Raw genomic sequence first — 13,501 nt, forward strand, 5'->3', positions numbered from 1 at the left:
AAGTATTAGCTGCAAAAATAATGAGTATCAGACAGAACAACAAACCAGCTAATAGTTATTGTAATGAGATAGAAGCTCTTACAAAAAACTTAGAAAATGCCTATATCACAGATGGGTTGTCGGCAGAACTCGATGTCGAAAAATAACAGCAGTCCAACTACACAGCAGCACATTAAAACATATGATAAGCCCAAAATATATATGATATATAAATATATATAAAAATTGATGACTTATTTGTTAATGGGAAAATTGACTTAGGACAATTCTTCTCTAGGCTCGACGAAGTGGCCGACAAATATGGCATTAATAATTTACAAGTGGCACCTAGCGAGGAAATTTTCGAATTTGTCTCGATTAATGATTTTAAAAATAAGGGCAATATGATATTAAATAAAGTAAAAGTAGCGCTACTGAATGAGGTGACCCACATTAATGATGCTAAAACTGTAATGGACATTCTAAAAAGATACCACGATGACGCTATAGAAGGCGGTCATTGCGGAATTTTCAGAACACTTATGAAAATTAAAAGACATTACTTCTGGAATAAAATGTCAAAAGATGTTGCTAAGTACGTAAAAACTTGCGAAAAATGCCAAAAAACCAAAATAACAAAGCATTTAAAAAACCCAATGACTATAACACCAACACCTACAGGTACATTTGATACAGTTATTGTAGACACAATAGGCCCACTACCTACAACAATTAATGGCAATACTTATGCAGTCACAATAATATGCGACATGACAAAATATTTAGTCACGATACCCATCCAAGACAAAAACGCCAAGACAGTGGCGAAAGCAATATTTGAAAAGTTTATTCTTACCTACGGTCCAATGAAGACGTTCATTTCGGACATGGGTACAGAATACCAAAATTCAATACTAACAGAGCTATGTGAATTGCTAAAAATAGAGAAAATTAATTCAACTGCTTGCCACCACCAAACACTAGGAGTAATAGAAAGATCACATAAAACTTTCAATCAATACGTAAGATCTTACATATCGATTGACAAAAACGACTGGGATGAGTGGCTACAATACTTCGCATACTGTTTTAACACCACTCCTTCTACAGTACATGACTATTGTCCGTATGAATTAGTTTTTGGAAAAACACCAAACATGTTTCAGCAGTTCAAAAATGTAGACCAAATTACTCCATTATATAACATAGATAACTACGCTAGAGAAGTAAGATTTAGGCTAGAAGTAGCACATAAAAGAGCTCGCAATATGATAGACATAGCTAAAATTAAGCAAAAAACATTTTATGATAAAAATAGTTTAGATCACAATTTTAGCATAGGCAATTTAGTTTTACTTAGGAATGAAGTGGCCCATAAACTGGAACCCCAATATTGTGGGCCTTATACCATTAAATCAATAGATAATAAAAATAATGTTACTATAGTCGATAAGTTATCTTTAAAAGAACAAATAGTTCACAGAAATAGGCTTAAGATTTATCAACAATAAGTACTTTTAAAGACGCGTCTAAACTTAGAAAATTAATACAATATATACATATATATAAAATTAAGATTACTCTTATGTACATATTTTTATTTTAACAATTCAATGTAAAAGAATGTTCATACAAAAAAAAAGTTGTATGAGCATTCTTCCGAAGAAGGGAGGTGTAGTATGATTATAAGTCGGATATGCCTTAACATTAATATTCATAAACATTTTGTTTTGGTTTTTATTTTATTGTCCACTTATGCATTCACTTTGCTGTGCCGTTTAAATAGAGTATCATATTTCTTAAAAGGTTCATTACACTTGAAATTAAACGCAAACATAGCTAACGTAATTATTTTATGTGCGGCGCGTGAATGCCAGAATCATATTACATAAGTAAACACCGAAAAATTGTTATTGGCTTGCATTGACAAAAATTACTATAAAAACGCTTGTACGTAGTATGTAAGACACAAGAATGAAAACAATCGTTTTACAAGCTGGATGTCTAGCTTGAAACGATAAATAAAATAAATAAATATATTTCAAATAATAAACAATACTTTCTTTAAATCAATACATTCTTTACAGTTAGTTATCAGCGGAACCATCCCTATAGATATTCTAGCACAAGAACGCAAACGGAGATGGCCGGCAAAAAACACAGGAATCCCAGTACCACGCTTCTCCAATATTAGAGTTCAAACACTCACACTTTGGCAGGCAAAATGGAATTCTGAACGCTATGATGGATGGACAGCAAGACTAATATCCGATGTAAAAAAGTGGGTAGAAAGAAAGCACGGTGGGGATAACTATTACCTCACACAGTTTATGTCCGGGCATGGGTCCTTTCGCAAGTATTTGCGGCGAATGGGAAAAGTGAGCCAACCAAACTGCATATATGGAGATATTGAGTATGATGATGCGGAGCACACCTTCTTTAAATGCGACAGGTGGAACGTAGAGATAACAGGCCTGGAACGAGCTATTTCTGTATTTACACCTGAAGAAATTACCGAGAAAATGATGATAGACGAAGGCAAATGGAATGCCGTCACAAATTTTGTGGAGGATATCATCCGATATAAAAAATAGTTTAAAAAAACTAAAAAACACGCTTTTATTGCTAATCGAACTAAAAAGTAGAAAATAAATTTTAATAACAAAGGGACCTATAATGAAGTAATAGCAAATCGAACGATCAGTCATAGTCAACCACCTCAGAACAGAATTATAACAAAAATTAAGATACAAATAGAATAATTCAAATTAAAATTAAAAGCGTGGGATGCTTGATATAGTAAATATTACAATCATTCTATTGGCAACTACCTATGTACAGAGGGTTAAGTGAAGCAAAATGCATCCCACGCTTTTAACTCTAATTTGAGTTATTCTATTGGTATCTTAATTTTGGTTATAATTCTGTTCTGAGGTAGTTGACTATGACTGATCGTTCGATTTGCTATTACTTCATTATAGGTTTTTTTAACTATTTTTTATTTTCTACTTTTTAGTACGATTAGTAAAAAAGCGTGTTTTTTAGTTTCTTTAAACTATTTTTTTTTATTATGAATGAAAATTATTGTTATCATTGCAGTCAGTGAATTAATGATTCGATATATTCGTGTTATATTTAATTCCTTTCTTATCAACTGTGAGTCTAAAGCTATGCAGTTATCGGCCGTGATAAAGAAGTAATCGGGATGAAGAACTTATTTCGTGGAGGGAGCCTGAGAAACTGATTTACAAGAATAAATAAAGATTTTTCATTTTACAACCAAATTCACCTTACTTTTTGCCCACAGTAAAAAAAGAAAATATTAATCCTGGCAATCCTAATAAGGATAATGGAAAACTTTTATCAGATTATTGCATTGTCATCGGTCTTTGATAGGTATGCAAAATTTCAAGTCGATGAGATTTTTTGAAGCCAGTGAAAATTAAGCTCAAAGATTCCGTTACATACATACATACATACAACCCGTCCTACTAAAAGTGTGTTAAAAAGAAGTGCGAAATGGACAGTTATGCTGAAGAACACTGAGCGTAGGTTTCTCAAAACAGGCGACCCTGGACGCAGGGTGAGAAAGCCAATGTCTTTCTTAGGACGCCGTCTTGGCCCTCTACCTCGAAGCAACGCGGAAGCAGTCCCGTGGCGCAGGGAAAAATCTAAGAGAAGAGGAGGGATATTTTTAGTGGAATCACCACACACGTAGTAGCGACGGTTACTATATGGTGCGAAGGTATTTTTTAACGCAACCTCAACGCCAAAAAAAAACAACTACTACGACGTGAATAGAAACACTGAAAATTGGAAAAAACCGAGAGGTAACAGTGGCCAGTCCTCCAATCAATACCAACAACCAAAACTCATGCGGAACAACAACTTAACATTTAAAGAAGACAACTCTAGCACAATTGTAGCGACAGGTACACAAAATCATTTAGTAATTAAGTATTTAAAACTAATAAACGGGTTGCCCAGTATAGTAATGAATGATAAGAAAGTAAATTATAATGTTTTAGTATATACAGGTGCAACCCATAAATCGTCTTACAAACCAACAACGGTTGCAAATCATTGAATTTTATTATAAAAATGCATGTTCTGTTAAGAAAGTTTATCGCGCGCTTCTTCCATTTTATGGTCAGTTTAATCGACCCACTAAAACGGCTATTCGAGCTATTCTGACCAAATTTAGAACCAAATTTACATTATTGGACATCAATCCACCAACACGCTTACATAGAGTGCAAACTGAAGAAAATATCGCAGCTGTATCGGCCAGTGTTAATAATGACCATCAATTAAAAAAAACGTGGAAAATTTGGCGAAAGGGTTTTGGTGTGAAGTTGGTGCAAAAATTAAAGCCGAAAGACCTACCGCAAAGCAGAATTTTTGGTGAATGGGCTTTTGTAAAGTTGGCCGAAGATCCACTTTTTTATCGAAAAATTGTGTTCAGCGACGAAGCTCATTTTTGGATCAATGGGTACGTAAATAAGCAGAATTGTCGATTTTGGAGTAAAGATCAGCCAAAAAAATTGCAAGAGCTACCAATGTATCCAGAAAAGGTCACAGTTTGGTGTGATTTATGGGCTGGAGGTATCATTAGACCGGTCTTCTTCAAAGATGCTGCGAATCGTAACGTAACTGTGAATGGTGAGCGCTACCGTGAAATGATATCCAACTTTTGTTTGCCCAAAATGCAAGAGCTTGACTTGCATGACATGTGGTTTCAGCAAGATGATGCCACATGTCACACAGAACGCGTAACAATGAACTTGTTGAGAAGCTAGTTCGGTGAACATTTTATTTCACGTTCGGGACCTGTCAATTGGCCTCCCAGATCGTGCGATATAACGCTTTTAGATTATTTTTTGTCGGGCTTTGTTAAAGCTTATGTCTATTCAGACAAGCCTGCTTCAATTAACGCATTGGAAGACAACACTAAAGCATTTTTATGTGAGATACCGGCCGAAACATTGGAAAAAGTATACCAAAATTGGACTGAGCGGATGGACCATTTGAAGCGCAGTCGCGGTCAACATTTGCATGAAAGAATCTTCAAGCATTACATTATATGGACTGTACTATCGATTTAATAAAAATTTCATGCATTTTTCTGAATTTTACGTTTGTTTTTTTGAAAAACTTTCCAATAGCTCTTAAAAAATCACAATTTATTAGGTTTATAAATTTGAACAAGATGACAGTGGAGGTGTTAACAAAGTGGGAAATTAGTGAAGAAATTATGCAAATTACACTATAGGGACAGACACATAGGTATAGAGCAGAAATCGATAGGTTAATGAAAAAGAATAATGTCATAGGACTGTTGGCCTTCACTACAAGGATTGAAGCTAGCATACGGACCAAACAATATACAAGTAATATAAATGACGTAGAATTCGTAAAAGAGGAAATTGACAAAAAATTCCCACATCACACGAACAAATATTTAATAAGAAATAAAAATCTTATTTACAAATATCCTATCATAAATAATCATTGTAAACTATTTAAATTCACACCACTTAGAAATAAGCATGTAAAAATTTTCACCGATAAGGAAATTGCCCTTTGCAACAATATTTACACTAGAGTGAATAACTATAAAAATTATTTAGGCAAGAACAAGGAAGTAACATTAATACGGTATAAATCGGGACGATTTAATTTAGAAAGGGGAGAGTTAAGGACTGATTTCAGTCACAAATAATAAATAAAAATAGCAAAGAAAATTCTAAGTACATATAATCATGCAGAGCTGAACAAATCCAAACGTATTTTAAGAAAACCAAAAAAAAAAAACATGTGTTAAGAATAACAAAACATAAACACACGTATTTTAAAAACAACAAAAGATAAACATGTTTTTTCTAAACAACAGCACGGCAAGAAAACATAGGACCTTGCTACGTCTACTACAGCTTCCATGTAAAGGAGCGCAAATTCGGTGTTGAATTTGTTGTGGGAGAGAGACTTCGTCGCCAAGTACTGTCGTTCACTCCGGTGGACGAGCGTGTCGCAATAATCCACATCAAAACGAGATTTTTTAACATATCGCTCATTTGCGCCCACGCCCCGACGGAAGAGAAGGACGATGCGACCAAAGATTCCTTCTATGAGCGCTTGGCACGTTCCTATGCCAGGGTGGGCAAGGAGGAAATTTTTGGTTCCACAGTCGAAAAATTCCGCCTGCACAACGAAACATCCAGTAACGGACAGAGGCTGATCGATTTCACCGAGGCCCGAAACACGGTGGTCTGCAGCACCAGATTCCAGAATAAAAAGATACATCAAGCTACCTGTCTGTCTCCTGATCGAAAAACGCGAAACCAGATGGACCATGTTGTGTTAGATAGAAGACACCGACTCGGATCATTGCCTTGTTGCAGCCAAACTGCGCACACGCCTCTGTGCAGTAAGAAACGGGCATCTACCTACGCAAAGAATGTTCAACATCGCAAAGCTGCAATCACAACAGACAGCGAGAAGATTCGCCGCTCGACTCTCACTCCTGCTTTCAGAGACCACTGCCCAACAAACCGGCATGCACGAGCAATGGAGCAACATTCCTCGTTCCCTACGTACCGCCGCCGAAGAAGAAATCGGATACCGGCGAGCCCGAAAAAACAATTGGTACGACGAGGAATGTCATGCTGCCGCAGAAAGAAAGGATGCCGCCTATAGAGCCACGCTGCCATCGGGCGCAACGCGAGCTATGTGGGATCGCTAAAAAAGGAAGAGAGACGTATTATCCGAAAGAAGAAACGAGAGGTCGAAATACGTGAATGCGAAGAGCTTGAGATGCTGGCCGACAGGAACAACGCCCGAAAACTCTACCAGAAAGTTCGGCGGCTTACAGAAGGTTTTAAGACCGGGGCGTTTTCCTGTAACAACAAAGACGTCGAACTGGTGACTGACATCCAGAGCATACTTAAATTATGACGGGAACACTTCTCGAAACTGTTAAATAGTGATATCTGCGCATGTCACAGAGAATGTGAAGAGTTCGATACCCCAATCGATGTCGACGAAATGATCGTTCCGCCACCCGAACACGACGGGGCGAGAATAGTCATAACGCGGCTAAAGAACAACAAAGCCGCGGTCGCCGACGGACTGCCGGCCGAGCTGTTCAAACATGGCTAGGAGCTGGTAAGGTGCATGCATCAGCTTCTATGCAAAATATGGTTGGATGAAAGCATGTCTGCCGATTGAAATTTAAGTGTGCTCTGCCCAGTCCATAAGAAGGGCGATCCTGCAATCTGTGCCAATTACCGCGGAATTATATATATATATCTATAATTGGCGCGTACACCATTTTTGGTGTTTGGCTCCTCCTCTTATTTGTGGTGTGCGTCTCGTTCCACAAATAGAGCGACCTACAATTTCAATTATTTTTATGAGGAGCTTTTTCATGGCAGAAATACACTCGGAGGTTTGCCACTGCCTACCGAGGGGCGACCGCTATTAGAAAAATATTTCTCTTAATATTGGTGTTTCACCGAGATTTGAACCCACGTTCTCTCTGTGAATTCCGAATGGTAGTTACGCACCAACCCATTCGTCTACGGCGGTCATTCGGCTACCGCGGGACTAGTCTTCTAAATATCGGCTATGAGGTTCTAGGGAGCGTATTGGGTGAAAGGCTGAAGCCCTCCGTCAACCAACTGATTGGATCTTATCAGTGTGGCTTTAGACAGGGAAAGTGTACCATCGACCAAATATTTGCAATACGCCAAATCTTGGAAAAGACCCACGAAAAGAAAAGCGACACACACCATCTTTTCGTCGATTTCAAAGCAGCATTCGACAGTACGAAAAGGAGTTATCTGTATGCCGCGATGTCTGAATTTGGTATACCCACAAAACTAACTCGGCTTTGCAAGATGACGTTGCTTAACACCAGCAGCGCCGTCAGAATTGGAAAGGACCTCTCCGAACCGTTTGATACCAAACGAGGTTTCAGACAGGGTGACTCGCTGTCGTGTGAATTTTTTAACCTAACGTTGGACAGCGTCGTACGAGCCGCAGAACTTAATCGCTCAGACACAATATTTTATAAGAGCGTACAATTGGTGACGTATGCCGATGATATTGACATCATAGGCCTTAACAACCGCGCTGTTAGTTCTGCCTTCTCCAAACTGGATAAAGAGGCAAAGCGAATGGGTCTGGTGGTCAGCGAAGACAAAACAAAGTGCCTCCTGTTATCAAACAAACAGTCGGTGCACTCGCGTATCGGCACCCACGTCACTGTTGACAGTTATAATTTCGAGGTTATAAAGGACTTCGTATATTTAGGAACCAGCATTAACACCGATAACAATGTCAGCCTTGAAATCCAACGTAGACTCTATCTTGCCAACAAGTGCTACTTTGAACTAAGTAGGTAAATGAGTAGTAAAGTCTTCTCTCGACGAACAAAACTAACACTCTACAAGGCTCTCATCATGCCCGTCCTAACGTATGGAGCAGAAGCTTGGGCGATGACAACATCCGATGAAGCGACGCTTGGAGAGTTTGAGAAAAAGATTTTGCTGAATATTTTTGGACCTTTGCACGTTGGCAGCGGCGAATATCGCAGACGATGGAACGATGAGCTGTATGAGCTGTACGACGACATAGACATAGCGCAACGAATAAAGATACAGCGGCTACGTTAGCTGGGTCATGTCGTCCGAATGGATGCAAACGTTCCGGCTTTGAAAGTGTTAGATGCGGTACCAGCTGGTGGTAGCAGATGAAGAGGAAGGTCTCCTCTGCGTTAGAAAGACCAGATGGAGAAGGACTTCACTTCACTTGGTGTGTCCAATTAGCGCCGGTTAGCACGAGAAAGAAACGACTGGCGCGCTTTGTTAAACTCGGCCAAAATCGCGTAAGCGGTTATCGTGCCAATTACGAAGAATAAGACAAAGGAACTAATATACAAGTCGTGTACTTAAAACAGTAAGATGAGGTATAAGTATAAATACGACTGTCAAATATGTTAGCAGTCAGTCCAGTATTAACATAGTGTTAAGAACTACTTAAAAAATAAAATACATAAAAATAATTTTTTATATTTTTCCAAAGACAAGCAAGTCTTTAACTAACTTCGACACCATACCTATGTAAGCAATTATTCAGGCCCACTAATAGTTATTCAAAATTAGTGCAATAAATGCACAAACAAACTTGCTTCATAGGTGAAAGAACAACCCATTTTTTGTCCGAGAATGTCAAATTTGGAATAGCGGAAAGTCCGGATTGTCGCGCTTGAACAATTGATACGCTTCATTTATAGTACGAGACATGTAACGTTTTACCTTCGCATCTTTTTCACAATCTTCATAGAAATTAATTGTCTCATTTTTATACGGACTTTGAGTGGAGCAGTCAAGATCATCATTCAAATAATAGTCAACCGCTACTTCTCGTGCATTTTCATCAATTGAATGCCCCAAATATGGATAAGGTAATTTATAATTCCCTTTGTCATCAACAATTTTCTTTATTTTTCTTAGCATATAATCAGTGACCTGGGGCCGTTTCGATAGAACTAGTGTCTTAGAAATTTGGCAAATAAACGCTGACAACAGTCTAACCTTTTCCAAGTATGACGAACAATTTTCGAAATTTGAACAAAAATTCTCGAACCGTTTCACACAAAGTTGACAGTCTAGAACCTGCAACGTCGAGAAATCATTTTTTTCATTTTCTGCTCGTCATACAATTTTTTTAATTTACATAAAAGCCGTGAATTTTGTATTTCCGCTATTTCCGTGTGTTTTCTTGCCACATACTTTAAACGACACCCAATGTCCACTTCGTTTTTTTCAGAGGTGATTTATGAATGTAGAGTTCAGGATTTAATTTCTCTACGTCTTGTATGTCTGCCTGAGGGACATACGATACGTCAGATGTGTTGCTGCTGAATAACGTCGAGCCAACGTTCTGCGCTAGCACAGATGGTGACAAGTCTTCGGATGGTTGCGGTTGTAGTTTTTCTGCTTTATTTTGTTCAATTTTGTCCTGCAACTTAGAGAAGCATTAATTGCAAATTTTGTCTTCAGGGTCGACAGGTGTATTCGGGAACAATGATTGCAATTCTTGCGCCATACTCAACACTTTCTTGAATTGATTTTTTGTTTTCTCGTAAACATGTTTTCTATGTTTTTGAAAATATGTGTTGGCTGACATCTCAATATCGATTATAGCGTGAATCCGAAATAGAAGCGTTTACGTCAATTGAGAAAAATCCGATGTACTACATTGGCTATTAGATAATTTAGTTTTTTTTTTAATGTTAAAAGATGTCAAAATCATTGAACAACAATACGAAATGTAGAAAATCTGATAGAATCAAATTCTTAATTCTCGAAAAATAAATACACCGCTAATATTTGATGTTTCTTTTCATAACCCACTTAAAAAACCGTTAAAAATTGAACATTTGTTCATAAAAACTTTCTTATCTGCATATTTATGAACTATACATCATACAGGAAATGTTTCACAAATTATGTACACCAGTGGTGCTTGTTAATACAATTTAATGAAAAGAAATATCAACGCTATATAAAATAAAATAGTTCCTGAACTACGAGAAATAACTCACCGAAAAATGTTGTTTAAATTTCAGGAAAACTTTAATGAATTTATCTGAAATAAACAAAACAGCTCTATTAATGTAAAGGAAATTTCAAAAGTAATGATTGTATAATAGTGTACAAAAATAAGCGTTTATTTACTCACTGAAAAATTTTCAATAAATAGCGAGCTGTTGCGGAAAAGTTGTCAGTATAAAGTCGTTACAATGACTTTGAGGATTATTTTTTGTCGACGTAAATACATTGGAAAAAGTATATCAAAACACAGTTTACGATGTCAATCAATACTCGAAGGTTATGCTTGATGTCATCGAGTCTGTAAGGCAGTGGTCGCCAACCCGTCGATCGCGAGCTACCGGTAGCTCGCAAAGGCAATTCTGGTAGCTCGCGCTGCTCACGTTGCAAAAAATCCAATAGTCTGAAAATCATACCAGTATTAGCAAATTTCAGAAATTTTCATAATAAATAGATAAACAGTGGCAACACTGCGGTAAGCGATTTCGCGCCGACAAACACGACGCGAAGTCGCGTCTCCGTTCTAGGATCGGCTGGAACCGATTAGCGTGTTCGAGAATTTTTTGGCTTTATATATACGCAATGCACGTCGACATTGCGCTCAGTTTAATACTGAACGGCATTATCAACGTACTGCGTGCAACGGTTGGGTTAGAGTTCGAAACATTATGGCAAGCAGTAGTAAGAAGGCGAAGACATACCATTTCCATTCGGAATGGGAAGAACAATACTTCTTCACAGAAGTTAAAGGCAAAAGTGTTTGTTTGTTATGTAATACATCTGTGTCAGTTCCTAAAAAAGGAAATATTGAGAGGCATCATAAAACTGTACATTCGAATTTGAGAAGGCATTCCCGTTAAATTCTGCCACCAGAAAAGAAAAACTGAAACATTTAAAAATCCAGTTAATTGGACAACAGTCAATATTTTTGAAAATAATCGACAAAAATAAGGCTGCAACTGAAGCATCTTATCGTGTTTCCCAGATAATTGCACAAAAGAAAAAACCTTATGAAGACGGGGGAAACCATAAAACAAGCATTTTTGGAAGCTGCAGATTCTTTATTCGGCAACTTTAGAAATAAAGACGAAATAGTGTCTGCTATAAAATCTATGCAACTTTCTGCTAATACAGTGATGAGGCGAGTAGAAGTAATGAGCAATGATATTTTTTTACAGTTAAGAAGTGACTTAGATAACTGTATTTATTTTTCACTGCAACTGGATGAATCAACAGATGTAGTTGACACCTCACAGATGGCCATATTTGTCAGGATGGCTTTTAGTGATTTTACAATTAAAGAAGATCTTTTCAAGTTTATTCCACTCAAAGGACATACTACTGGGCTAGAGCTGTTTTCTCATTTAAAAAATCTCATCTCTTCTGAGAAAATTCCAATATCAAAAATGGTAGGCCTGACAACTGACGGTGCTCCAGCTATGGTGGGTTGTGATAAGGGGCTCGTGGCGCTATGTCATAAGGATGAAAGTTTTCCACAATTTCTTAGTTACCACAGTATTATACATCAGCAAGCATTATGTGGAAATTTTCTAAACTTGAACAACGTTATGAAACTGGTGGTGAAAATTGTGAACAAGATTAAAGCTCAAGCGTTACAAAGAAGATTATTTAAAACCTTGGCTGATGAAATTGACTGTCAATACGGAGAGCTACTTCCTCACTCTGAAGTGCGATGGTTAAGCAGAGGACGAGTGCTTAAACGTTTCAATGATGTCCTGCCTGCTATACTCCAATTTTTCAAAGAACGCGATGAACCGATTCCTGAACTGGAAAATTCGACTTGGCTCAGAGATTTTGGTTTTCTTGTGGACATTACAGAGAAATTAAATGAGCTTAACTTGCAGCTTCAAGGCAGGGATAAAGAATTAGCGGAAATGATTTCTGATATAAATGCATTTATTAAAAAACTTGAATTTTGGGAACAAACCCTAAAAAACCGCGATACTAAGCATTTTCCTATTCTTTCCGAAAAGATATCCAAAAATCTATTAGAGCCCTATGACAGTAAATATCATATGGAAATAGTTTCTAACTTGAAGGAAAACTTCAAAAATCGTTTCAAGGATTTCAGCAAATAGCTTTAGTGACGCAATTTGTTGTTTCACCCTTCATGGATATTGATATACAACAGTTTGCAACTTGTGTTATGAACAACTTTGGCGAAGACATTGCTGTGACAGAAATGGAACTGATTGCTTTTCAAAGTGACTTGACTTTAAAATCTTTAGGTTCAAATACAAAATGTATATGGACTTTAGTAAGTAAAGATAAGTATTCAGTTTTATGTCGTGTTGCGTTGAAAGTGAAAGCGTTATTCAGTTCAACTTATTTGTGTGAATCTTCTTTTTCCAATATGAAATTTATTAAAAATAAATACCGCAATCGGCTTACAGATATACATTTGGATAACTATATTGGAATGACTGTATCAAATTATACTGCAAATATATTATAATATTAAAAAAATTATCGATGAGTCAGAATGTCAACCTTCTCATTAAATATGCTCTTTTTATCTGCCCATATTTTATTTATATAATAATGTACTATTACTGTTTTGTTGTTTTTTTAAGTCGCTTGTGGTTTACCATTATGACTGCAAAAAATCTTGTTACGATTGATAGGTGTGAACATGGATGTAGTTATGCATAAGTATAAGCACTATAAGTCATAAGTTTATTATATATAGAACGTATATTAGTAAAATAAATACATGTCTTGTCTGTCGAATATAACTGTGTATTATTTAATTTATGTTGGCTTGTGCAAGTAGCTCGCTGTTTATTTCAAAATCTTGAAAGTAGCTCAACACATTGAAAAGGTTGGCGACCACGGCTGTAAGGCAATAAGACTATAAAAACAGACTCCAAGGGGACACTATGTTG

At 37.0% G+C, this 13,501-nt stretch overlaps 1 protein-coding gene across 2 annotated transcripts in view; it reads left to right on the forward strand.

Annotated features, from left to right (window-relative positions):
* The first annotated feature begins 9,383 nt into the window (after nucleotides 1–9,383).
* LOC129250860 (inactive rhomboid protein 1-like) overlaps nucleotides 9,384–13,501 on the forward strand; it is a 111,157-nt gene continuing 107,039 nt past the window's right edge. Inside the window, exon 1 of one of the 2 annotated variants that reach the window (XM_054890465.1) lies at nucleotides 9,384–9,445. In XM_054890465.1, coding sequence (XP_054746440.1) covers nucleotides 9,437–9,445 — 9 coding nt within the window. In that variant the 5' untranslated portion in view covers nucleotides 9,384–9,436. The remainder of the gene's footprint in view (nucleotides 9,446–13,501) is intronic. The other variant, XM_054890464.1, reaches the window with a different exon arrangement.

Source organism: Anastrepha obliqua, chromosome 6 (assembly GCF_027943255.1).
Source record: "Anastrepha obliqua isolate idAnaObli1 chromosome 6, idAnaObli1_1.0, whole genome shotgun sequence".
Taxonomy (NCBI): domain Eukaryota; kingdom Metazoa; phylum Arthropoda; class Insecta; order Diptera; family Tephritidae; genus Anastrepha; species Anastrepha obliqua.